Source organism: Symphalangus syndactylus, chromosome 23 (genome assembly GCF_028878055.3).
Source record: "Symphalangus syndactylus isolate Jambi chromosome 23, NHGRI_mSymSyn1-v2.1_pri, whole genome shotgun sequence".
In the NCBI taxonomy this organism is placed as follows: domain Eukaryota; kingdom Metazoa; phylum Chordata; class Mammalia; order Primates; family Hylobatidae; genus Symphalangus; species Symphalangus syndactylus.
The window spans coordinates 58,880,321-58,907,896 of NC_072445.2; the positions used below are offsets into that span (position 1 = coordinate 58,880,321).

Here is a 27,576-nt window from a genome sequence, read left to right on the forward strand (position 1 = left end):
TTCTTCACACTATCACAACCTCCCACCAGGTTTACAAAGATGTTATGATATCACAAAATAACTACACTGAGAGTGGTCTGAGTCTTCCTGATTCAGTGAAGTCATAAGAAAGGATTCATTTGGAGCTGTTAAAGAAGGAAGCTTTTATTTTTGTGACAGTGACATACACAAACTATTTGTATACATCACTGCATTAGATAATTTAACATGACAAAAGAAACAACTTACTTCAGAAAAGCAATCTAGATTACATATCTAACCACACTTAAGAAACCAAAGAAAGCAATAATAACACACTGTTTACAAATCCTGCCTGTTAAGTAAAGGAATCCATCCTTTCTGACACCTCTACCATCCATCATCATTGATTCAATAAGCATTTGTCAAATGCCTACTACATGCACTAAGAACTGTAGTAAGTGCTGTGCTATGACTGTGGGCAAAACTGTATAGGGGAAAATGTGAGGAGACCCCAGGCAGACGTGAGAGGGTGAGGGTGTGGAGCAGTGAGTTGCATCCATGTTACGTTTTTTCTTCACATATAAGGGTCATGTTAAACAGTTACTAAATGGCTAACTATATATGATGTGGGGTGGGCCTGCTGAAATAAACACACTCCTCCAGGCCAAAAACTCAGTGACATTTCCCTCTGGCTCCTGCTCCTTCACAGTGGGCTGGACTCCCAAAGCGTCTGCTCCTCGGGCTCCTGCAGTCCACCTCCCACCGAAGATCAGGCCATGCATAAATGTTACTACATACATTTGTTTTCATTGCGATGCTTTTAAGTCCTCTTCTTGCCCTTCCCCACTCATCCACAGAATCTTATTTGCTACTTCCAACTCTTTTCTTAAATAATTTTATACCCTACTGCTTGGTGGTCAGGGAAAAATTCTAAGCTACATCCTTCAAAGTTTGATAAATTTCCTGCATATAGCATAGCTCCATAAAATACCCTTTGCATAGCGAAGCAATAAAAGAACACCATATTTTTGGTTAAATACTTTGTTATCTCCATGCTTTGCTTTTTAATTTTTTAAATTCATTTTATAGACTTCCTTCCAGTCCTTTATCTGTCTTCAATTTATCTGCCTTCTCTCACTGTTATTTTCTACTATTTCTGCCCTCAAATTACATTCTTCAGGTTTTTGCAACACGTCTGCTCTCTTCTCTGAGGCAACATGAGAAAAAGAGCAAATCTCTATGTAGGCAAAATATATACAAGCTTACCTCTTTCTTTCTTTTTGGTCTCATACAGAGAATACAGTAGCAAACCTGGGGAAAAGCCTAAATAGATGAACAGCAACACATATTATCCTTGTAAGTCACCCCGTGGCATTATTTATATAGAAAATACTCAGATATATGGCATGAAGTCAATTACCTAAGAAGCAAAGTGAAACAAACAAAACCTGGGTTTTTCTCCCCATACCACTCTTCCATGAATCCCCAAATGAGCCTCTAGGATAAGATTCATTCCTTTGTTTTTCACAGTCCTCAGGGATGCTGTCAAAGCAGCTCAAATCCATATGCCATTACCTTAAATACTTTATCTTTCTTGTCAAAAAATGTACCAGTGGACATAAATATGTATTTAATATAATGTAAGACAAATTTTAAAAAACATTTTAATTCCTCTAAAATCAGGATGCATCTTCTAATCAATTATAAGAGCACTGTGTCATAACTTAATTGGCAGTGACTTTTCTCCTTGCTAAAGGATGCATAAAATCATTGTGCATCTTGCAATCAATAGCATTTTGAAGTCAATGAAATATGCTGTAAGTAGGCATAAGAATGTGAGTCTTTCTATGAATCATCCTATAAAATTAAAATCAGGTTAGCTATTTAAGTCTCTAATAAATGGCTCAATAGACCATGATAAGTAACACTGTTAGGAAATACTGAGAATTTTTGCTTTCATATTTTGAAAGGAGTAATGTCTTAGATTTTGAACTTATACACAGTAAGGACAGATATTTGAAGACATTTATTTTACATTAATGTACTACAAAATGCTTTGTTTATATCATTATGCAAATCATCTTTTATAAAGCTGGCAGTCTATCTGAAAGGCAATGATCTCTTAGGATTTGGGATTTTCAAATTTCTCAAAATATTGACATGGTTAACACATGATACCTTTAACTTATATAAATGACACAAATAATTAAAATACTAATTTCCCTGTAATTCAAGCTCACAGCATTCACTGTCTATTACACTAAGAGAATACTTCATAAGACGTGAATATTTAAATTTGAAATTTTAATAGTAAAAAAAGGAGATGACTTTCTTTTCTAACAAATAAAAAATCTGCTGCCGTTTTCCCAAGGGAAATTTGTTAGGCACTGCTGCCAGTCTAGCTCATGAATTTTTGCTCTACCAGTTCAGGATTTATGATGATTTGGGTAAGAGCTGGGTTAAAGCTTGTGGGCTCCTTTAAGGTTTAGACTTTTCTTTCCTATCTATTTCTCAGGGCAAAAAAAAAAAAATGGCTGGTGCACAACAACAACTTACTACATAAATTAATGAGAGGTACAAGGAAAAAACATGATAATTTTTAGGGCATTTAACATTAAGAGACTAGGATGTACAAATATTGTTATTTAAAATAAACCTCTATTAAACATGTTCACTAAAATATATTATTTCCTAATAAACCCAAGGACCACACTGGTTAAAAAATAAACTAGTTAACATCAATATAATATTAAAATAATAAAACTGCATTCCATTTAAAACACTCTATTGTTCAGACATCTCACAAAAATACTATACTAGCCTTTCCTCTAGCCATATCCACATAAGCTTTCATCTTGTAAACTGTCAATACCCTTCTAAGGTAAGCCTGTCAAGTTTTGTTTTATCGTACAAATGGTATCCCAGTTTTAAAACATTTTCACCTTATCTTTTATGGTATTGACATTCTTCATTTTAATTTAATAAAATCTGTCCAACTTTTCTACTATACTACCTAAATTTCAGTATTACATGGGAAGGACTTTGTCATCCCTAATTACAAGAATATGTCCTTGTATTTTCTTAATTATACTCAGCAGAATTTTTAAGGAAGAGTGTCATTGGCAATAAAGCATGGCCTTATTAACATAAAATATTTATTCGAAATTAGCCTTCGTTTTAAAAAATGTTATATGTGGTAATTAAAAATTTTTTTAAATGAGAGTCACCATTTTTCACCCCTTGGAAACTCATTCACATTATCTTCAAAAAAATTATTATAATTTTTTAATAATATCATTATAAAATGAATAAAAACATTCATTTTTTAATGTAGAAAAGTAGGAGAGAAACTCGCATTTTTACTGACACACCAATTAGAGTTCATGATCCAATGAAGTGCCACTCTCACTTCTGACTTAGTCTCATTTTACACAGGAACCTAACTTCCCTCAAGCTTGCCCAGAGAAGAGAAGCATATTTCAGGGCATAAATCATGCCTATGTTAACAAAAATCCCACTTATCAACTGACTTTTCAGAGCAAATATGAATATCATTCAGTATTACTAGAATATATTTCCTTACCATATTTCTTAACTCATATAAACTACCTATATATATTTAGGCCCTCTTACTCTTATATAGATGGTGATATTCACAGAAATTATTTAAAAAATAAAAATGTTCTGGGGCTGAAGTATATAATGTAAGACTGATACCACTACTGCTGAAAAGAAATTACTGGTAATGATAGTGGCAACTGTAGGTTCTTATTGTGAGACAGAAAATAATGTTTAAAAAAAAAATCAAAACGCAAGCTGACCTAAAGTCTCTACCTTTCTCTAAGGCCATTGTCTGAATCCTAACTATTTTATCCTGGATCGTCGTAACATTTCTGTAGGTGACTGCTATCACCATCTCATCATTCAAAATGGTAAGTTAGAACAGAAATAAAACTGTACCAGAAATTCAACTATCATTATAACACAGATCTTATCTAGTTATACGAGGGAATAATATCAGAATAGCACAGTCCAAGACACGGGCTTGATTTTCCTCATGTAGTTTCTGGTTGCACTCCCGTGGGTTAAGTTATTTAACATTATTCAACTTCAGCTTTTTCATCATGGCAAAATGATTAATTTACTTATAAAACACTCAATTTCTAACATAAAATCTATGAGTACTTTTATACCACATTCTCAGAAAATTTTGATCACATGATATTCAGAAACAGAGAAGAAATAATTTTGGATATCCTAAATGGTTTTAAAAAACAATTAACACAACGCAATTAAGTGAGAAATTACTAAAAATAAATAAGATTCCCATCCATGTGGAGAAAAAAATATTCGAACATGATTTGGGGTGGGGGGAGGGTCAGAGAAGAAACCAGCATAGAAAAGAATGAAACTAATAAATATAAAATTGTGTATGATACATCTAAGCAATACTTACAAGGAAATTAACAGCTTTAAGTGATTCCAATAGAGCAGAATAAAGGCTTAAAAATGAATGAGAATTCCAAGTTAAGAAATTTGAGTAACAGAACAAACCTGAAGAAAAAGGCAGGAAAAGATAATAACAAAATTTAATGAAACTAAAAAGGATGAAGCAAGAAAGTATCATGAAAATCAGATGTTGGCAAAATAAAAAAAAAAGTAAAGCAGAAAACTGGCAACACTAATCAAGAAAGCAAGGAGAGCACAAATGAATGATAGAAGCAATAAAAAATAGACATAACTACACACCCAGCAGAAATGAAAGACAGTAAGAAAATACTATGACTGATTTTTTGCCAACAGATGTGACTGCTTAGATAAGATGGATAAATTATAAGAAAAATACAACTTCCTAAGACTGAAGAGAAAATAGAATGTTTGGATAATCCCTTATGTTAAGTACACTTGGGAGTTAAAAGTCTACCCTGCAGTCCCTCCCAAAAGTCAAAATACGTTGTAAGACTTGCCTACAAAGGTACAATTCCAATATCAAACAAACGGCTCCATGGGAATCAGAAGCATATAGTCAGTCCTCAGATCATCCTATCAAACTAGCATAACCTTAAATAAAACAAAATCATAAACAAAACATAAACAAAACATAAACAAAACATAAACAAAATCAGGCACAGAAAATTATAAAACATAATAAAAATATAAACCAATGCCTTGAACATGGATCCAAAATTCTTCAATAAAATATTAACAAATCAAATCTACCAGTGATTAAGATTAAACATCATGACTAAATTGGTTTAAAGATATGTAAGTCACCTTTAAACATCAGAATGAAAGAATAAAGGACATAGTAAGATCATCTTTATATAGAAACAAAACGTGATAAAAATAAAAATCCATTTATGATTTTTAAAAATAATTTCAACAAATAAAAAATAGAAGATAACACCTTTAAGCAACTGAAAAATATACAGACTCTCTTCCCACAAAAAAAGATAGCAAACATTTCAATGGTGAAAAATTAGAAGCATTTTCTTTAAAATCAGGAACAAGTCTAAGATACCAATTTTACTGGAGCCAACTGAGCAAGAAAAATAAATAAAAGAAACAATTATTTCAAAATGAAGAAACAAACTTTCATTATTCCCAGCTGATATGACAAGAAAATCTGAAAACACCAGCAGACAATTTTCATAATGAATGAGAATCCAGCCAAGGAGCTGGATATAAAATAAATATTCAAAAATACATTGCATTTTTATTTGCCAGGAGCTAGAAAACAATTTTACAAAAGAAAAAATTATTAAAATGAGGAAAACACTAAATTCTAAGAAAACAGAGCAGGAAAAAATAAAGATTCATATGGAGGAAAATGATATAACACTAAAGAAAACACAAGTATCAGAAATATACAATCTTTTTTGAATAGGAGGCCTCAAAACTGTGAAGATGGTCAGTTTGCCCCAGATTCAATCAAACCCAAACAAAATTCCAACAAGTTTTTTAAAAACCTGATTCTAAAATTCAAATAGATGAGCAAAGAACTAGAAATAGTCACAACATTCCTGAAGGCAAATAACACAAGGAATCTGCCCTACTGTATATAGTGTATACTGGTTATTGCACACTGTATATATCAAGACAATGAAGTGGTAAGTAATTAACACATTGTGATATTAAAATATGGGTAAACAAATTCACAGAACAGAGAGCTAAGAAACAAATCCACACAAAAATGAAAAATTAATATGAAACAGTAAAAGGAAAACATACTAAATGTTTCACGGACATTTAACAATATTAGCAATGGTTACCCACTTGAGGAAAAAAAAGAAACTTGAATCCTAACTTACACTACATTAAAAAACTAAGTATATTTAAAAAAAAATAAAAAAACTCCAGATGGGTTTTTAATCTGAAATGTGGAAGTCTTTTAGAAGAAAATATAGAAAAATATATATATATACTTAAGACCTTGTGGTAGAGAAGAATTTAAGACAAATAAAAATACAAAAAAAGAATCACAAAAGCAAGAAATGAATAAGTTGACAATATTAAAATCAAGAGCTTCTATTCACTTTAGTGAATAGAAGGCACTTTAAATAAAGTAAAAAATCTGAAAAATAAAGCACATAAAATGAATAAAGATAGTTATTCAAAATATATTAAGAAAAAGATAACTCAGTTTTTACAAAATGGACAAATAATAATAGCAAGCATTTCAGTAAGGGGGAATACAAACGAAGACATGTTTGACATTATTAAATTAAACAAGCATTTGCCTGAGGCTATCTCCTTACCTCGAGTTATGACCTAACAAACTGCAACCTCATTTAGTGCGCAAACACAAACCTAATTTAGAGTATTTTTTGTAAAAAATAGCTACTTTTCAGCCAATCACAGGCAGTCAACTGATCAGATCATGCCCAAATAAGGCAAATACTTCATCACACCCTACCCGAACAAGGCAGGTGCCTAGTTGCAGCCAATCAGGTGATTTCTCACTTTGCTTGCATGTTCAGCCTATATGAGCTTGCTGCTCACACTGCTCAGCAGAGCTCTCTGAACCTCTTCTGGTTCTGAATGATGCCTGATTCATGAATCATTCTTTGTTTAAATAAAATCTGTTAAACTTTTTGTGTCTAAAGTTTTTCTTTTAACATTAGTAATCAGGGAAACAAAAATCAAAGCAGAATAAAAGAGTATTTAACATCTATCCAATTAGGAAAAAAAAGACTAAAAATACCATGTACTTGATAGTACAAAATGAATTCTTGGACACTGATAGTGGGAATGCAAAAAGATTCCCCCAAAAAACTCTGGAAAACAATACAGCATCATTTTGTAGAGCTGAACAACCACATTCCCTATATATGCTCTAAAAACTCACACATATGCACCAGGATATAAAAATATTCATACCTGCATTGTTTATGATAGCAAAAAGGTGGAAATAACTTAAATATCAACAGAAGAATGGGCCAACGATTTCATACAGTGCAATATTACAACAATGAAAAGTAACAGCTACATGCAACAGCATGGGTGAATCTTAGGAACAACGTTAAGTGAAAAAAGCTGCACAAGACTACGTACAATATCGTTTCATTTAAAAGTTCAAACTCAGGCACAACTAGAAAATATATTGTTTGGGGATACATACTTATATGACATAATTGTTTTTTAAAAGGACTGAAATGATGAACACAAAACTAAGGACAGTAAAACCTCTACAGAAGAGACAATGGGATGAATTGCCGATCAGCATGTGTGTGGATACAATGGTACTGGCAACATTCCCATTCTTAAATTGGGTGTGAGAATCAAAGATTACCATGTCATTCTTATGCTTTGTAATTTAATATGCTACATATATTAATTTATATGTGTCAAATATTATATGATAAAAATTTAAAACAGAGTAGTAAAATGAAAGCTTGAGAAAGCCATAAAAGCTCTCCTAATCGATCTATTTATTTCTTCCCAGTTAATTATATTCATATTCCATTACCACATCTGTGACAGTCACTATTTCATTTGAATCCCACTCAACAATTTTAAAAATAGTGTCAAGCACAATGCGTGTTAAGAATCAGGAGATAGCACTGTAAGGAAAAACATAATGACGTTATGGAGACTTGTGTGAATGCTGCATCCTTAGCTCTATCCCCAAATTGATTAAAATCAAAACAAATCAGATTAAAGTCATCTGATTTTCATTCAAAAGAGAAAAAGAATAAAATAAGTACATTAACATAATTTAGTGCATTTCTTTATTCTATTGGTGTATGATAGGCAAAGTCAGTTTCTTTACTTCCATATTACACTAAACAGATTTAATCCTCCTTAAATTATTAAAATACAGGAGGAAATGTCTTTTTTAATCTATTAATGAGGAAGTTGCTTTTAACAGCCTACTACTATGCTAGATACTTCTGAAAATAAATTAGTTACTTGTCCTAATAATTACAAAAAGGAGAGAAAGGGAGAAAGAGCCTCAAATAAGTTAAAGACCACAGAACCTTCAATGGAAACAAAGCCTTAGAACTATAAGCAGTGTTTAAAAATAATTTTTTTAAAAAGCAATGTGGCTAAACTTACAGGGTGAAAAAACCCAAAGTACATCAGAAAAACAATGAAAAAGAGATCTATTATAGATGACTTACCATAATCTAAAATGAACGACTATATTTTTAAAGTATATTCTTTGATGGAAGAAATGAGTATCTTTAAAATAAAATAGGTAACAGCAAGAAAAGGTTTGAAAAATCTCAACACCACTGTTACTCAGACTTTTCATGTTGTTAAAGAGAAACTGATATTATTTCTTCTATTTGAAAGAGAAAACTATTTTATTTTTAATTTCTGTATAAAAATGAAAGCCAAGTAGTAATTCTATGCAGTGAACTGCACAGAACAATGCTCACTTGGTATTCATCCTAGCTCTTAAATAAGTGTAGCCTGCCAACTGTAGCCCAATCCATTATTCTGAACCTCATTATCCAATTTCTCTTTCTAGAACCTTTGTTTCATTTCCTCCTTCCTATGAGGCATTTAGTTCACTGTTCTGAAAACTCTTGCCAAAGAAGTAACATGAAAAAGGAAGACAGGCTCACATTTACTTTGCTACTAGAAGCAGCTCTAAACCATGACTACATGTAAAAAAAAAAAAAAAAAAAGGATGGCTATAGACAAAGAAAACTTTAAAAGTATGGCCTCTTATAACCCGAGTGTCTTAAATGCCTTATGCATTTAAGTCAGTCAGCCCTTCAAAGGGACAAGGTGGCCATGGAGACATCTCTACTCTTTCTATCCTTGCTTTTCTGCAAGAATGTCATTAGAGGGTCAGATATACACGGCCCTTCCAGAGCTCCCATGGAAGGAGTGTGGGGTGAGGAGAAGGCAGACATGAGGGGTGCTACACAGTACCCCATAAATGTAAGACCAACCCCAAACCATCTTGAAGGCTTCACAGGCTGGTCCAAGGGATGGAGAACTGGGATGGCAGGAAATTATTTCCCCTACAGATACCTACTCAGTAGTCTAACTAGATTTAAAAGCTATTTTTTGTAAAAAGGCTTTCAATTGGAATCCTATTTAGCTAAATTACTCTGTCAAAATAGTCTGCTGTAATTCGAAGATATAACAAGGCAAAATAAATAATAAATCACAGAATACAAATGTCATAAAGAGAACTTTATTTGCCCACAATATTAAAGGCACATAATTAATTTTGCTCATTAACAGAGGGCGTTTAAACACTATTCACCTCACTACCTGACCATCCCTACATGCTCTTCTGCATCACATCTATTTTTTTATATTACTTGGAAAGATAATCAATGTTTTCTATGGGGAAAACCAATTTTTTCAAGTTTTTAATTTTAATACAAAATTACACCCACTGCAGCTAGTGAAATAACACAAAGGCATATAAATGAGTGGGTCATCTTCCCTTGCTCCTCTTCCCACTATTATACACATAATCTGTGTATAAATCCCTTCCAACATTGTCCAATCTCATAGAAGCCTCTGTGTGTGTATGCATACATATATACATATAAATACTTCTATACACACTTGACTTTGTTAGTTTTCCCAAAAAAAAAAAGATATTTTACATACTACATTGCAATGTTGTTTTTCTTATTTGGTAAGTCATCACCATCAACTAAAGTAATTAACATTTTTTCAAAGCTGCATGATATCCCAAAATATGAGTATACCACAAATTATTCAACTATTCTTCCACTGACTGGTATTCAGGCTGTTTTAGTTGTCTTAGGTTTTTATCGCTACAAAAAAAAAAAAACTGCATCACATGAATATACACATGAACACACATGCATGGACATAGCCAACTGTGTTCCTTATATTGGTACTTCCATTGCCACAGGACAGTCTCACAAACAGGACTTTCAAAAGAGCTGCAATAACCTTTCACACTTCTACCAGCCATACATTAATATGTGGAAACAGTCATAGAATGTGCTATGTGGCTAAAATGTTTCATAAAGCAAAGTCCATAACATTTTAAGTATCAATAAGTTCAAGGGGATTTCTAATTTTGTGATGTCTCTACTGATTTATTTCATAAGGCTACATTTATGAGGTATATGTATACGCATCATTGCAAGAATAAAGTTTACATTCAAGCTGATTTTAATTTACCTTTTTTTGAAACTTCTGCCCCATTAAGTTCTTTTTGTGCTTCTTCAATTTTATCTAAGAAAAACAGAGAAAAATTTATAAATTAATTTACTTTAGACAAATAAGAATACAGTAAAGCAAACATACTACTTTTAAACAGTGTCCGAATACATAGTAATAAATCTGCTGAATAAATTATGATACAGATGTGTATAAACTGTTGAAGGATATATTCCCTTTTAAATTTATAATTTTAATCATTTCTTAGTCACGAGGACTATTTCCAATTAATAAATGTTTCCATAATGCAAATAATTAGTGCGCTTTAGATACTGAACTACAGCTTTAAAAGTCTAGTCATCTAATAAAAGTATCTAAAAATAATACTATCTTTACATATAAAGTACCTAATAGGGATTTTAGAGATATAACAAATGCCTACTAGCTTAGAAACGACCAGATTAAGCAAAGCTAAGACTTAAGACAGAAGATAGAAAAGGATGGAAAAACAGAGACGAGGATGAGCTGAAATGTGGCATGGCAGAAAGTGTCTATCCCTTGCTGGCAGCATAGAGCTGACAGCATCTATGAAGTATGAGGACAGAGTACTGCATTAAAGAGGTACTATATACAACTGACTGCAGAACTGCTACACATGTGCACAGTTTTGTCAGACAAATGTAACCCAGGAGCAATAACTAAGAGAATTGGGAGCAGTGCCTCACTCCTGCTGTTCTTTGACCTGGGGCTCTGGGCACAACTGGATTTTGTAAATATGTGCATGTTCTATTTCAATAATAATTAATTTAAATTTTATAAGGATATACATACTTCATGACATGGGCAGTAATCGATTCCAAATTTAACACACTGGTCTAGGTACTTATTAAAATGGTAAAAGGAATAAATTCCCAGGGTACTATTTTGTACTCTAAAGACAATACTGATAATTATATAACATTCTAGATATTCCAAATGTGTAAGTACAATTTGGAAAATGCATCAGCTCAGAAATTGTCTCCAATGCGGACCCTACCACTGCTCACTGGCCATGGAAGATGTAACCTCTAATATGGTATCCTACTCCAAATAAATAAAAGGCAGACACCACACACCATGGGACCTTCAAACTCTGATCTACCTGCCTCTCTCCCTATCTTGCCAGAAAGGCCAAGAAATTCAGAGAACCTTCTATTTACAGATCAAACGTCCTTCAATTGCATATTGATCCAACCTGCCAAGGCAAAGTGGGAGAACAGAACAAAGGAAGCAAGCTAGTTTGAAATATAGGACATCTCAATAATAGTCAAAAATAACTAAATTTTCATCCTGATAAATGTATCGCCCACAGCAATGTCTTATTTGCTTCCTGCGAATTATCAGATCCAGGATATAATTTGAGAGTAGTACAGGCAATCTTTGGAATAAGACAATTTTTCTGATTTATAAACTTTAGTTACTGCTCATGAAATGATGAGTGAAGTTGAAAATAGTCCTGGAAAAAAACACACATTAAATGCAGAAACTGGATCCTGCGTTCAGTGGTGGTTTTGCTTCAAAGAGAAAAATACGGAATGCTTGCATGAAATCTGTATTAACACAGTGTAAATAACAAAAGGCTAAGACCCACTTTTAAAAAACGAAATACATGAATTACCTGTAGATTTTCAAACTATAAATAATAAACAAATCACATAACATATAGTACTTGAAAAACATGTAAAAGGACTTTTATTACCAAAGCACTATTATTTCTATGCCAGTAATTCACCCAAACTTAAGAATCATAAATAATATATATGTATTATGTATTCACAGTAGTAACAACTGTGCTTAATAGTTTATGTGCACATAATTTTGCATTATATAATAAAAACAACTTTTCTTAATAGAATCAGTTGTGGCTTAAAGCAACAAAAACTTATGATTAACAAATACTTACAAAACAGCTGTTATTAAGTAATTGAAGTTTGGCCACTTTCTGTTTGCACTTCAACATGACAAAACTCTTAAAAAATAATCTGTTTATATCTGCTTACAAAATACTAGTCTCCATTTTTAAAATTTTCAATTAAGTTACCTTTTTATCTTGATAATAACAGCATATAAATTTAGACTACTGATTTAGGATATCTACTACAACAAATATAACAAGTACCTCCACAAATGCTTCTACCTACAGCTCCAGGTCAACAGGTAAACAATCTCCAATTAGCTTGTAACAGCCATTATAAAAGCTTTGCTTTGGGCAAGTTTTATTACAATTCCTGTTTATATTTAGTGTGTTTTTAAAATTCTCCTGGTAAATACGGTGTGTTTTAAAGACACTCTCCAAAATTACAAAGCAAGTAGTCATTTACTACACGGTCTTAAGTGATTCATACAAGACAGTTTACTGATACGTAAAGCATTGTTTATATTTTTTCACCGTGAGAAAGAAAAAATATAGTTTTACGTTTCAACTGATATCACGCGTGCATACATATTATGCACACACGTCATTCCCTATTAAACATGAAAACTCCTGCCCCTTTCTCAACTACATTAATTTCAGGGCTCCCTGCTAGGCTCTAAATCTACAGCTTTAAGTTCTTCAATATAAGAGGCAGTTAGTTCTCAACACATCTTTTTTGCCAAACCTTTACCAAGGGCAACACTTCCCAGCAATCACATCTCTCACCATAAGGCTTGATTTGGGGGAAGGGGAGCAAAGGGAAAAAATGGTATCTTAGACTCTAAGACATCCCCCAGCATGCCCTCCCCACCATCACTGGGATCTGGGTTAGCCAATGTCACAAAGAACTACACATTCAGAAATAAACAATAGTTTCTCTGTTGCTGCTACCTAAAAATAAAAGTAGATATATAAACAAAAAGAATACTCATACCACATCAGTATATCTGAAGCCCATAATATGCATTCTTACTATAATGAGTTCTTACTGTACTTAAATTAACATGTAATCTTAATTCATTCAACTTTTATATTAAATATACTTAGAGGAGCCATCGCTTAGAAAAAAGATCCCAGCAAACACATGAATGGATCCGTAATCTTTAAGATCCAGAAAGCCCAGTGGCTAAAATAGCAACAGGCTAGAAGAGAAGTAACTAATAGTATAGATTAAATTTTTGTTCTGCAATTATTAAAAATGTATACTATTAAAAATGTATACACAGAAACTGTTAACGATAAAGGCTATAAGAACTTCTTGTATGATACCTTAAATTAAAAATTTTGTGTAAGAAAATGATGCAAAAATGATGCAAAAATACCTCATTTTCATCATTCACAAATAATCATAAAAGAAGTCTCTTTATTAGTGAAACATAATCTGAAACCACTGAACAAAAGGAAAACATCCTAGAGCCCTTAAGAAATAATAAGCTTTCTTTTAGCGTTTCTGGAAGAAGACTGAATTAAAAACAAACCATTTAAAAAAATTACATAATCTTCAAATAAGGATTTACAGTAGCCCCTTGCTCTCTGACTATTCTTCAGTCTATGCTAAAGTGCGTGTGGGGAGGGTCTCTCTCACCATCTCAGAGGCCTGACTCTCATTCCCCAAGAGCCTTGGGTTCTAATGCATCACAGGTTGGAGGACCAGCCCACTCAGTTGTTAGGATTTGGTTCAATGAATGCTGTGTTTTCACTGTAATTGCATGCCTGCTCTGTGTCAGGTCTAATGTGAACAGTTACAGGGACAAAGGTATCAGGCCCTCCCAGAGGGGCTCCTACTTTAGTGTATCCTTACAAATCATTTTAATATCAATTTGATGGTACGTAAGGCTCAAACTCCCCTGTGTGGTTAACGAGGTTCTTTGTGATCTAATTACCTCTTTGCCCTTTGCCACTTCCATTCTCTCTTCAAGATCAGGCACAGTGAAGTCCAGGCTCGACCAGACCCTAGGACTTAACAGCCGCTTTGTCCTCTTCCCCGAAGGCGCCTCCCACACTGTCCCTTCTCTGTGGGGCATCCTTTCAAGATGGGGCTTCTCTGGGCAAACTTCCCTAACACCCTTGTCCAGAGCCCATCACTCTCTCCTCTGTACCACCAGTAAACATCGTGCACAGAACCCTGTTTCTCTAGAGCTGCATAGCTCATGATCGTTAGTAATAAAGGCAATTAGATGGAGCTGAGTGGTTTACTGATCATATAAACGCTGACAAGACAATAACCTGCCAAGTGACACAGAACCTGCATTCTGAAGAGAAAAAGAGAAAAAAAGCACCTACACACAAACTGAAAACTGGCACTGGGTGGTTTCACTTAAGAATCTAGCATTTTATCATCTTTAACATTATAAATTAAGTCAACATTCGGGAAGCTGTATCAGTACACTGAAAGCACTTGAGTCAACTATTACTCCCTTAGATCTATAAGAGATTTAAGTCATGTCTCACCTACTTCTATCAGCTCATCCTTCTCTCATGCTGTTCTGCTGGGCACCATGTAGCCTCTGCACTAGCACCCGTGCATCCTCCCTCTTCGTTTAGCCTTCAAAACCCACACTGGTAACATTTTATGAAGTAAATCCTAATGAACTGTAAAAGGCACCTCTGTTTACTGAAAGAGGTACCATCTGATTGAAAAAAGATCACCATATGTAACTGTACTATTTTTACTACTGAATAAAACATAATTCCTACTTCCTCTCATTATATGCCAGTGCAAGCACCTTACTCTTACTGTGAACTGTAAGTGCTATTTCAATAGCACTAAATAAATGACAATGGCATAAAATTAAAATTGTATCCAGCGCACACAATCATTTATACATGCTCTTGTAAGCGAAGATTATTCCTGGTCTTCACTACTAAGTAAACTGAGTAAATCCACCTTTACAATCGACCCATTTTAACCTAGAAGTTTCACATCTCAAATACCTCTGGACTTACCTGTCTTTGAGGAAGACAACACGCATGCTGAAAATGATAGTCTAGACTAGCAAAATTTCAAACAGAAACACTGCCTGCAGTAAGTGAAAAAGAAATCAAAGACTCGACTCTGTGCTAATGAATTTGAAAATTGTGACGAACTAGTAAAATCCTAGAAAAACACACAACTACCCAAACTGATCCAGAATGAGGAAAGCTTGACCAGAATAACCAGCACTGATAAAGCTGAGAAAGTTGCCACAGCATTACACAGAATTTGCTTTTTAAAAAGGTTCCAGGCCCAGAGAATTTTATTATCAACTTCTTTCAAATTTTAAAGAATAAAGCATGTCCTAAACTGCTCCAGAGCCCAGGAGAACACAGAAGGCGTTCTACATTATTTTATACAGCTGGCATACCTCAGATACCAAACCCAGCCAAAGCGGCAGAAAAACCAACACCACCCATGAACACAGCTTTAACAATCTTTTTCAAGAAGCACATTCACAGAAAATAGGAAGCGAAGCTATTTCAATATTCAGAAGCAACATATTATAATTTTTCACAGCAATAGGTCAAGGAAGGGGAGTAAAGATAAGTTAAATAATGTCCCGAATGTACTTGATTAAATCAGATCTATCTTTAATGTTTCAAAAAACCCTCAGTATTACATAGAAAAGGATATTCTTCATCATACTAACCAAGTGTTACCCTAACCAATATCCTGAGCAAAGAAATCAGTCAGTAACCATGTTGTCTGTGCCCCTGCAGCTCTGGTAGGCAGCCTTCCCTGACATCTCCCTCAAACTCTTCTGTGTCCCTGGCATTCTTTTGCTACCCCTAGAGCAGCAGCGGTCCTCACAGCGTATTCTGAGAGTCTGTTTGCTTGCTTTCCACATCAAACTGTATCTTACTCCACAGAGCACATAGTTGCCAGGGTCACTAGACCCTTGACACACAGTTGTCTAGTAAATGAATTGCTATTGCAATATTACTACAGCATTTTTGTTAATAATAACTTGGCAGAAATTCTATATACAAAACAGTATGGAGCTGGTTAAACAAATACTTAAATATTTCTATACAAGAGAATGTTGTTTAGCCATTAAATGTATTTTTTACAAAATATTTATTGATGGAAAATGCTCAAAATATATTACGTTAAAAAGACATAATTCTAAACATTTTGTGCCATAAAGATGAATGTGTAGAAATGTACAGACACACACACACACTTGACAGACATATACACTCATACGTCTATGAAGAAGGCCCAACTGGGTATCTGAAGGTAGTGCATTAACAGACAGTTTTCATTTTACCATTTATATTTTCTCCAATTACTAAAGTACCTATAATGAATACATATCTTAATATAAACTCTATTATTTAAATTCAATAAAAGCTAACAATTGCTAAATTATCTTTTAAAAAATGTTGGCTACAGATTCCAAATTGCAAAGTTCCAATCATACGGAAAACTACAGAATAATTCCTAAAACATGGAAACATTCATACACATAGTCCATTTGGCTCAGCATGTATTCATTAGCTCCCGTGTGCCAGCACTAAGGATACTTGAAGATGAACAACCCTGCATGCAGGAACTTAGGGAAGTAAATAAGCAATTCCTAGGCATGCGGTAATGGACTATATCCAAAGAGTAAAGGGCATTCAGGTAGAGGGGCATTAGGGTTTGGAAGGGCAAAGAAGCAAGTTCATTGAGAACTCAAAGCAGTTTGGATACACGAATCTAGAGAGAGCAGAGGGTAGCAGTAAAGAGTTCAGGAGCCACTTTCTTACATAACTGGCAGTTAAAACCATAGCCTAGAGTTGGTAGAAGCAAAAATAGGGCTTTCTATGAAAAAATTTGACCACAGGTATGAAAATCTTAGAAAACCCTATCTTTTTTTTTTTTTTTTCTTCATGGAACTCATGAGGCATTAAGAGGTTTATTTAGTTTTGTTTAGATACAAGGTAGTGTCTTCCAAAACACTGTTACTTCAAAATTTTTTAGCTGCTCCAGTTGAACACTATATTAAAATGCACATTTTTGAGGGCATATTCTTGAAATTAGGAATGTAATTTATTATTATTATTATTATTATACTTTAAGTTTTAGGGTACATGTGCACAATGTGCAGGTTTGTTACATATGTATATATGTGCCATGTTGGAGTGCTGCACCCATTAACTGGTCATTTAGCATTAGGTATATCTCCTAATGCTATTCCTCCCCGCTCCCCCCACCCCACAACAGTCCCCAGAGTGTGATGTTCCCCTTCCTGTGTCCATGTGTTCTCATTGTTCAATTCCCACCTATGAGTGAGAACATGCGGTGTTTGGTTTTTTGTCCTTGCGATAGTTTACTGAGAATAATGATTTCCAGTTTCATCCATGTCCCTAAAAAGGACATGAACTCATCATTTTTTATGGCTGCATAGTATTCCATGGAAAACTCTACCTTTTAATAGAGTAATCCGGTCTATCCTGAGACTATGAAAGAAGAGAAACCAATGCCACCTATCAGAGTGTTTTTCATGACAGACAAAAACTGAATAATCAATAGCACCTGGGATATAGAAGGTGCTCAATGAGTATTTGTTGAACGAATGAATATTTAAGAAATGGTTAAATAATTTATGGTATCTGCATATGACAGAATATTACAGAGCCATGATACTGTAGGTTTCTAAAAGGACATACTGAATCAGATACTCCAGGAATGACACCCCAGACTGTATACATTTTTTTAAGCTTTGGCAAGTGGTTCTGTGGGTTAATTATTCTCCAATTAAGGCAGAATGGGAGGAAGTTCCAACTTTTAAGGAGCAAGTAGAGGAAAAGAAATACACACACAAAAAAGAGGCAAAAAAGGAGAACAGAAAGTATTTTGGCCACAGAAGTCAGGAGAACAGCGTTTCAATGTCAAAATCAGTAGAGGATGCAAAAGGTAAGGACTGAAAAAGCTTTCTATGAATGCAGTGATTAAGAAGCCACTGGTGGTGTTTCCCGAAGCATGCACGGTATGGGGAAGCCTGGAGGGAAGTGGGCTGAGGAAGTTAAGGGACAGGACAGAGGAGAGAGGGGAGAGAAGAAAGCAAAGTGGAACTGTCTTACAAACTCCTGAGCTTAAAATAAGAGTGAACTGCGAAGGAGCGGGGGATAAGAAACACAGGGTCAAAGGAAAATAGTTTTGACTATTTGATTTGTTTTGTTCTTCCAAGATGTTCATAGGCCCAGTGGGAGGAGCCAATAAAAGAAGAGTGTAAATACAAGGAAGAGTAAGAGGTGTGGAGCGGTGAGGTTCTGGAGAAAGCAGAGCAGGGCATCAAGAGTCCAGGCCAAGCATTGGTTTAAAACTGGGGAAGACTCGAGGCTGCTCTCTGAGGCCAGAGGGAAGGAAAAGAGGACAGAAGGAATGTTAGGTGAAAGGAAAAGTCTGCTAGTGGAAAGGATGAATTTAAGGCAATTCATATCCAACTGCCTCCACTGTATTGAGGTAAGAGACATGGCTGTCTACAAAGAAAAAGGAGTTTAGTGAGTGTGTAAGGGGCTACAGAGACTAGTAAAAACATGGCAAAGTGACTGATAGGAACACAGGAGCCAACCAAGTGTGAGGACAAAAGCACTGCTGAACAGAAACTAGGCAATCTGTGCATGTGGAAATCCATGCATTTTTGGTGTCTCCAATCTGCACAGCGGTTTCATCTACTCTTACAAAGCTTGGCAACTCGGATGAAGAAGTGGAGAAGGGATGCCACGTTTAGATATTTCCAGGAGGAAAGACAGAAAATTCAGTGAGATGAAGGTGCTAGAGCGGAGTTCATCTGATGGACCAAATATACAGGATGGATAGAGGCTAGAGAGGCAGTGTGAAGAGTGACACAGGTACCAAGAGCAGATGGCTGAATAGGAGGGAGGAGCTGGAAGTCAGAGCGCCCAGACATAGAGGGAGCTGCAGGTTTTAATTAATTTATAGGTAATGCAAGGGTTTTTAGAAGATCCAGAGTGGTTATGGACAAAATAGAGTAGAGATAAAAGTTAAATGGACATGAACAATGTCTACCCTAGTGTGATAATGAGCTGTGGAATAGCAAAGGTGATTAGGTACAAAACATTCTATAATAAAATTTAAAATGTGAAATGCCTCATCTTGCTACACTTTTATGGTCTGCCCTTTGCAAAACTGTTCACTTATCCTTTTCAGAAAGCATGTTTCCATTGTGATACTGAAAAAAACTTTTAGAAGTTCAAAGAGAAAAGTAGATATGAGGTCCACTGTGCTTTTAAGATCATAGATCAACTACACGTTGTTTCTTCTTTATGAAAACCATCTTGATATCAAAACAGACCATGAAAATAACAAAATGTACATAGACACACAACAAATGTGTTACACTGAGCCTTCTAAGGATTTTACATTAGTTTGTCTCTTTTCTTTTTTTTTTTTTTTTGTATTTTTTTTTTTTTTTAATTATACTTTAGGGTTTTAGGGTACATGTGCACAATGTGCAGGTTTGTTACATATGTATCCATGTGCCATGTTGATTTCCTGCACCCATTAACTCGTCATTTAGCATTAGGTGTATCTCCTAATGCTGTCCCTCCCCCCTCCCCCCACCCCACAACAGTCCCCGGAGCGTGATGTTCCCCTTCCTGTGTCCATGAGTTCTCATTGTTCAATTCCCACCTATGAGTGAGAACATGCGGTGTTTGGTTTTTTGTCCTTGCGATAGTTTACTGAGAATGATGTTTTCCAGTTTCATCCATGTCCCTACAAAGGACACGAACTCATCATTTTTTATGGCTGCATAGTATTCCATGGTGTATATGTGCCACATTTTCTTAATCCAGTCTATCGTTGTTGGACATATGGGTTGGTTCCAACTCTTTGCTATTGTGAATAGTGCCGCAATAAACATACGTGTGCATGTGTCTTTATAGCAGCATGATTTATAGTCCTTTGGGTATATACCCAGTAATGGGATGGCTGGGTCAAATGGTATTTCTAGTTCGAGATCCCTGAGGAATCGCCACACTGACTTCCACAATGGTTGAACTAGTTTACAGTCCCACCAACAGTGTAAAAGTGTTCCTATTTCTCCACATCCTCTCCAGCACCTGTTGTTTCCTGATTTTTTAATGATGGCCACTCTAACTGGTGTGAGATGGTATCTCACTGTGGTTTTGATTTGCATTTCTCTGATGGCCAGTGATGAGGAGCATTTCTTCATGTGTTTTTTGGCTGCATAAATGTCTTCTTTTGAGAAGTGTCTGTTCATGTCCTCTGCCCACTTTTTGATGGGGTTGTTTGTTTTTTTCTTGTAAATTTGTTTGAGTTCATTGTAGATTCTGGATATTAGCCCTTTGTCAGATGAGTAGGTTGCAAAAATTTTCTCCCATTGTGTAGATTCAATGCCATCCCCATCAAGCTACCAATGACTTTCTTCACAGAATTGGAAAAAACTACTTTAAAGTTCATATGGAACCAAAAAAGAGCCCGCATCGCCAAGTCAATCCTAAGCCAAAAGAACAAAGCTGGAGGCATCACGCTACCTGACTTTAAACTATACTACAAGGCTACAGTAACCAAAACAGCATGGTACTGGTACCACAACAGAGACATAGATCAATGGAACAGAACAGAGCCCTCAGAAATGATGCCGCATAGCTACAACTATCTGATCTTTGACAAACCTGACAAAAACAAGAAATGGGGAAAGGATTCCCTATTTAATAAATGGTGCTGGGAAAACTGGCTAGCCATATGTAGAAAGCTGAAACTGGATCCCTTCCTTACACCTTATACAAAAATTAATTCAAGATGGATTAAAGACTTATATGTTAGACCTAAAACCATTAAAATCCTACAAGAAAACCTAGGCAATACCATTCAGGACATAGGCATGGGCAAGGACTTCATGTCTAAAACACCAAAAGCAATGGCAACAAAAGCCAAAATCGACAAATGGGATCTCATTAAACTAAAGAGCTTCTGCACAGCAAAAGAAACTATCATCAGAGTGAACAGGCAACCTACACAATGGGAGAAAATTTTTTTTTTTTTTTTTTTTGAGACGGAGTCTCGCTCTGTCACCCAGGCTGGAGTGCAGTGGTGCAATCTCAGCTCACTGCAAGCTCCGCCTCCCGGGTTCACGCCATTCTCCTGCCTCAGCCTCTCCCAGTAGCTGGGACTACAGGCGCCCGACACCACACCGGGCTAATTTTTTGTATTTTCAGTAGAGACGGGGTTTCACCGTGGTCTCGATCTCCTGACCTCGTGATCTGCCCGCCTCGGCCTCCCAAAGTGCTGGAATTACAAGCGTGAGCCACCATGCCCAGCCTATTTTGTCTCTTAACATATCTAATTATTTATACATACAGTATATATCAATCACCTGATTTCATTTGGCAGCCTTGATCTGAGAACTGTGTGAGACCACTACCCTTAAACTGCACTTTTAATAGTGGGGGAAAGAAGTTCCCCCTTATACTAAATATGTTTTTACCCACAGAAGATGCTAGGAAGACCACTGTCTTTTAAGGTTGAGCACACATTCCCTAACAAGTAAAAATAAAAGCAAACTCCCAAAGTCTCCTTCCAAAAAACCTCACACTATTTCAGAACCCACAGAAGCCCAGGTGAGGGGCCGAGCTAAAAGTCCAAAAGCACTTTCTTTAGACAGGTGTCAAATCAACTTAGCCCAGGGATGATCCTCTTAGCACCACTCTTTTAGCTCCTGCTTTGATGACCCTTTATACATCCCCTAAAACAGTAAAACCCAACTTTTGCTGCATACTTTTTTAAAGATTTAACTCATTTATTAATAAAACAGCAAGACACTACAACTCATTCAAAGGAGAATTCAAAGACCAGATATAGATAGATAGATAGACAGATACCATCAGGAATGTCAAAATAAATTTGCTTAATTATGTGAAAATAATCAACATCCACAGGGCAATAATCAATTGCATCTTCACCAGGCACAATTTGCATTTCCATGGACAAGAATCAAATTTGTTGTATTCATTTCTATTACAGAGTTGTTAAATAATTGCTGCATATTTCAGTCACCTAGTATTAGTCATTTAAAAATCTTGATACTCAGGCTGCACCCCACACCAATTAAATCAGCATTTTAAAAAGTTTCCCTCCCAGGTGATTCCAACATGCGGCCAACCTTGCAAATCAATGTTCTCTAAATTACAGATATTATCTGGTCGAGATTCAAAATTGTATAAAATGCAAGTAGTTAAGGGAGAAAAGTGTTATCAGCCAGCTCTTTGAAGCAATATCTTATCAAGTACCAGGGGCAACAGCAGCATCTGTCTGCCTTATCAAAGCTGCTGCTGATGTTAGTGGATACTGAGGAAGATAAGGAAGGAAAAGTTCAATGTGCACTTCATGGCTAAGAATGTCTAATTAAATTATACCTCTAAAATCCAAAGCCAGAGCCTATATTCTTAATAGGTATTAAACCAAAAATAGATCTAATAATTATTACTGTCAGCCCTAAACTAGAACATAATTTTCCAGCTGAAATTCAATGCGTGAAGATACAAAAACTATTTAAATATATAAACTATTGTTATAAAGATGTTGAAAATTGACAAGCTTTCCAATACATATTTCTAATAATATAGTTTTCTAATAATCACAACAAAATATGTTGCCCACTGTGGGATGGATATAATTATTAGAGTATGACAACATTGGTTTCCTCTTCCCACTGGATGATTTCTGAGTAGCGAATGGAAGGAGGTAGTTATCATAACCATGGTGGGAGAGAAAGAACAAACAGTGCTCTCACCCCGAGAGGCTACACGCCAGGGTCCACTGAACTTGGGCTACTAATACAGTATGGATTCACACACGCACACGCACACACACACACACACACACACAGGCACATGCATCCACACCGTGAATTTGGGGCTAAATTACTACAGATACGGATGGTTGGGAGAGACCCAGGATCTCAAAGGCTTAAAAAAAACAAAACAAACTCACTGGCATGCTCCTCCAGCTTTTCAGGCAGGCCACTGCCCCACCCCTTGTCAGTAAATAATTACATCCATTTTCCCCTATAATAAATGTTAAAAGGCTATATATATATGTGTGTGTGTGTGTGTGTATATGTATGTATATATGTGTGTATATGTGTGTGTATATATATGTATATATGTATGTATGTATGTGTGTGTATGTGTATATACATATATATGTATGTATTTTTTTTTTTTTTTTTTTTAAGGAGGACTCAGATACAAGGTGCTGCTATTACCTGGGGCAAAAACACAGAAACTAAGCCACTAAGTGTAGTGCACTCTGACTGCCTCTCCAAATCCGAGCCACTCCCCTTCCTGGGCCTTGTGCACTTAGCTCACTGCAGGCCAGGAACCACGAGAACTGTACTATGGGTTGGGGCAAATCCTTTTTGATAGTTCAGATTTCTGGTTCTGTTGGAACAAGACACAGTCTGAGAAAAGCTTGGTCTACTGGTACTGGGGCAGAGGACTTGAGCAACAGAGACAGGGCAGCACCAAGCCTGACAATGTGGACCAAGTCAAACAGAAACACACACCACCCAGACTGTTCTTTCAGACGTTCTTAAATGCTAAGTTGTCAATTAGTGACTATGTTTTCTAGCTATTATAGCAGAGTCAATGCTTTGCTTGGCATCTTTCACATCCCTTCTCTAGGAGTATTGAGATCAACAGACCTGCCTGTCAGATATTAATCCTATAGTCAATATTCACAACTGTCCCATTAACTTGCCATATGCATTCTTCTTCACCATCTTCTTACCTAAACAAGGTCCTCTTCTTTTGTAATCTTTTCCAGAATCAGTAATTCTCTGTGGGGGAAATACAACAGCAAGCAAGATATAGCCTCTTTTTCAAAATGGTACTCCATCGCATTCTGTGATCTCAAATTACTACAGATACAAACACATCCATATTCTCTAAGAGAAAAAGGAAAGGATGAAGATTTAAAATGTGGGAGTAGCAGAAAAGAAACAGTGAAAATAACTGTCCAACCCCCTCTTGAGTAAGAAGAGGGAGACTTAGAGGCATAGAAGATGAGAAAAGGAAGAATGCCATTACATTTCTTCTAGAACTCTCAGCAGAATGAAATGTCAATTTGAGATAAATAATATACTGATACTTCAGTTTTCTACTATAGACCCAGCGACCAAACAAACAGCTAAGACTTCAGACCTTCCAGCCGCAGACACTGGATTTATTATCACTGTGTTGGCACCTTCAGCTGGTGGATCTCCAGCCCCATCTTCCCCTTGTAAGTTTCGCACATTCCCTGAGAAGGCTCCTTACTTCAGGAAGCTCTCACTTCCCCATCACACGCCTACGAAAGGTGACAAGTGCAGATGACTTATGACAAGGACGCCAAGGACTTCAGAGCTCCTGTCCAGGATCCCATGGCAAGAGAGCACCCACCCAGAGTCTTGAATGTAACCTGAACAAAGCGTCCCTCTGGACACAGTGGCATCACCACCAGGGATGACGTTAGCAGGACGAGCTCTGCATTGCCAGTGACAATAAAGTCAGGTACATCACAAATTAAATACCTTTTGTAGGCTATGCTGAAAACCTAATCTGATATGACACATTATTACTAAGGGCAAATGTGGTCTGGGCACCAAACCACAGATTTAAAACTGAATTTTTGTTACATAATCCAGTTATAATTGAGGCCTCACTGCATGTGACTTGGGTTCACAATGTTTCAGATAATTCACTTAGGAAAAAAACTCTGTCAGTAAGAGAAGTTTCTGGGCTCCTCCTGGGGCTATGGAAGTTGTAGTTTAGGGCCCTGGCTTCCTATTTGATATACATCATCCCTCCAGCAAGATCCACCTCTACGGAAAACTTACTCTAGGCAATCTATGCTCACATCACAGACACTCTGAAAAGGCCTCTCTCATGTAACGTTAAGTAGCTGACTATATTCTAATTAAAAATGAAACAAGAATTCTCTTTCCTTCAGCCCCAATCAGAAATTTGGCAGACACAATCACTCACTACCTGTTGCACAGATATGGCTATCTGCTGTGGTCTGGAAGTTTTTGTCCCCTCCAAAACGCATGTGTTGGAAACTTACTCCACAATGCAACAGCAATGGGAGGCAGGGTCTACTGAGAGGTGGTTAGGTCATGCGGGCTCCACCCTCATGATGGACCTATACTGATATAAAAAAGGACTGCAGGAGTGGGTTTACTCTCTTCTGCTCTTCTGCCATGTGAGGATACAGGGTTTGTCCTTCTCTTAACCTTCTGCCTTCCTCCATGTGAAGACACAGCAAGAGGGCCCTCACCAGTGCTGCCACCTTGATCTTGGAATTCCAGCCCCCAGAACTGTGAAAGGGAAATTTCTGTTCCTTTATAAATTACCCAGCCTCAGGTGTTTTGTTATAGCAAGCACAAACAGACTAAAACAGCATCTCTCTCTCTAAGATGTTTTCAAAGTAATTTTATCTGATTTTGAACTATTTTTTCTGGTGAGTTTTTATTTCAAAAAGTATACCATAGTTCAAATCAACAAACATGTGCTTAATTAGTAACCCATACAAGTCAAAGCCATAAACAGAGATATGTTAGGCAACAAATGTATACTCAAATATAATCTGATGATATTGAAAGAATATCTAAAACCTTAAAAGCAATCAGTTAATATTCTTTAATAAAACATATTTCTATATTTGACCATTTGAAAAAACAAAGACCAATGGTAAAAAAGCTATAAGACAAACAACTCAGTTCCTTTCACAAATAGCCTGCAAAAAAAGCAAGAAGAGAATTAGAAAGGGTACCCATAGACCAAAAGAACACAAAAGATACATCAACTTATAAAACAGGTGGAACTTATTTGCCTTCATTCTAATGAAATGTTTAAAAAATTACAATACTGGGGACAACTGGAAATTCAAATACTGACAGGATATTTGACCATATTATTAAGGAAATTACTCTTCTTTATTTTTGTTTGTTTCATAAAGGTACTGTGATGACATGAAAAGATATCCCTTATCTTTCGGAGCTTATATAATGAAAACATATGAATGAAATGATATCCCCGAGGTTAGCTTTAAAGCAATATGGGAGGGTGGAAGTAGCCAGAGTAGTAAATGCAACCAGACTGGATACCAGCTGTTAGTTACTGAAGCTGAATGATAGGTAAATGGAGGCTTATTACACTATTCTATTTTGTAATCATTTTAAAACTTCCATAATGAAGTCTAGAAAAAAAAAAAAAAAGCCCAATCTGAAATTTTTTAAAAACTGAAAGATTACCAAAATCTTAACACGTGTTGTCGTAGTGTTAGTAATAATAAACAAGAAATGACATGTGACAGTGCAAGACGAGTGAGGCGAAGCATCTAAAGGCCAGCGCAGAGTGGGCATTCAAAAAGGTCACTGCCCCTAAAAATCATCTGAGCCCAAAGGAAAGGAAATAATTTCTGAACCACCACTAGGAGTCAGGTTTGCACACACCAAAGCTGAAAAGGATAACAAAACGAATAGAAAACAATTTCTAGAAATATGACATCCAGAGTTCTTCATTACTTTCGAGGGGATTGGGAGAGGGGTTCAAAGACCTCCCCTTTAAGAATCTGAAAATTGGAAAGCCTTCAAGATACAAAATCTAAAAAGCCAAACCCAAGGAGCAGAGCAGTACATGGTACACTTTCATCTGTGTCATGCACGTGTCTACGTGCCTATGCGTGTCCATGAAAGGATACACAAGCCACTGCTGCAGTCAGCCCTGAGGAACGGAGCGGTGTGAGAAAGACATAGGTTTCATTGTACTTTTTTCACTGTCTTTTCTGTTTGAATTAGTTAACTTAGATTTAACTTTAGTTTTTGAAATGTAAACGATATATAATACAAGAAGAAAGCATTTCAACTACCCCAATTTGCCACTGTTAACATATTACCACATTAGTTTCCAGGTTATTTTTCATGTTTGTGTATGTATACACACATACTATCAAAAATAAAAAGACATAAGAAAATATGGATACATTATTTTTATCTTTATAAATTGCATCTTCATCATCCTACTCCAATACTGATCCACCACTTTTTCTATTAAAAAAGTGA

At 35.8% G+C, this 27,576-nt stretch overlaps 1 protein-coding gene across 8 annotated transcripts in view; it reads right to left on the bottom strand.

Moving 5' to 3' along the window:
* Positions 1 to 27,576, bottom strand: part of HIVEP1 (HIVEP zinc finger 1) — a 156,509-nt gene that overhangs the window by 63,352 nt on the left and 65,581 nt on the right. For all 8 annotated transcript variants that reach the window (XM_055264391.2, XM_063632893.1, XM_055264392.2 and 5 more), the window contains one exon: positions 10,591 to 10,644. In XM_055264391.2, coding sequence (XP_055120366.2) covers positions 10,591 to 10,644 — 54 coding nt within the window. The remainder of the gene's footprint in view (positions 1 to 10,590; positions 10,645 to 27,576) is intronic.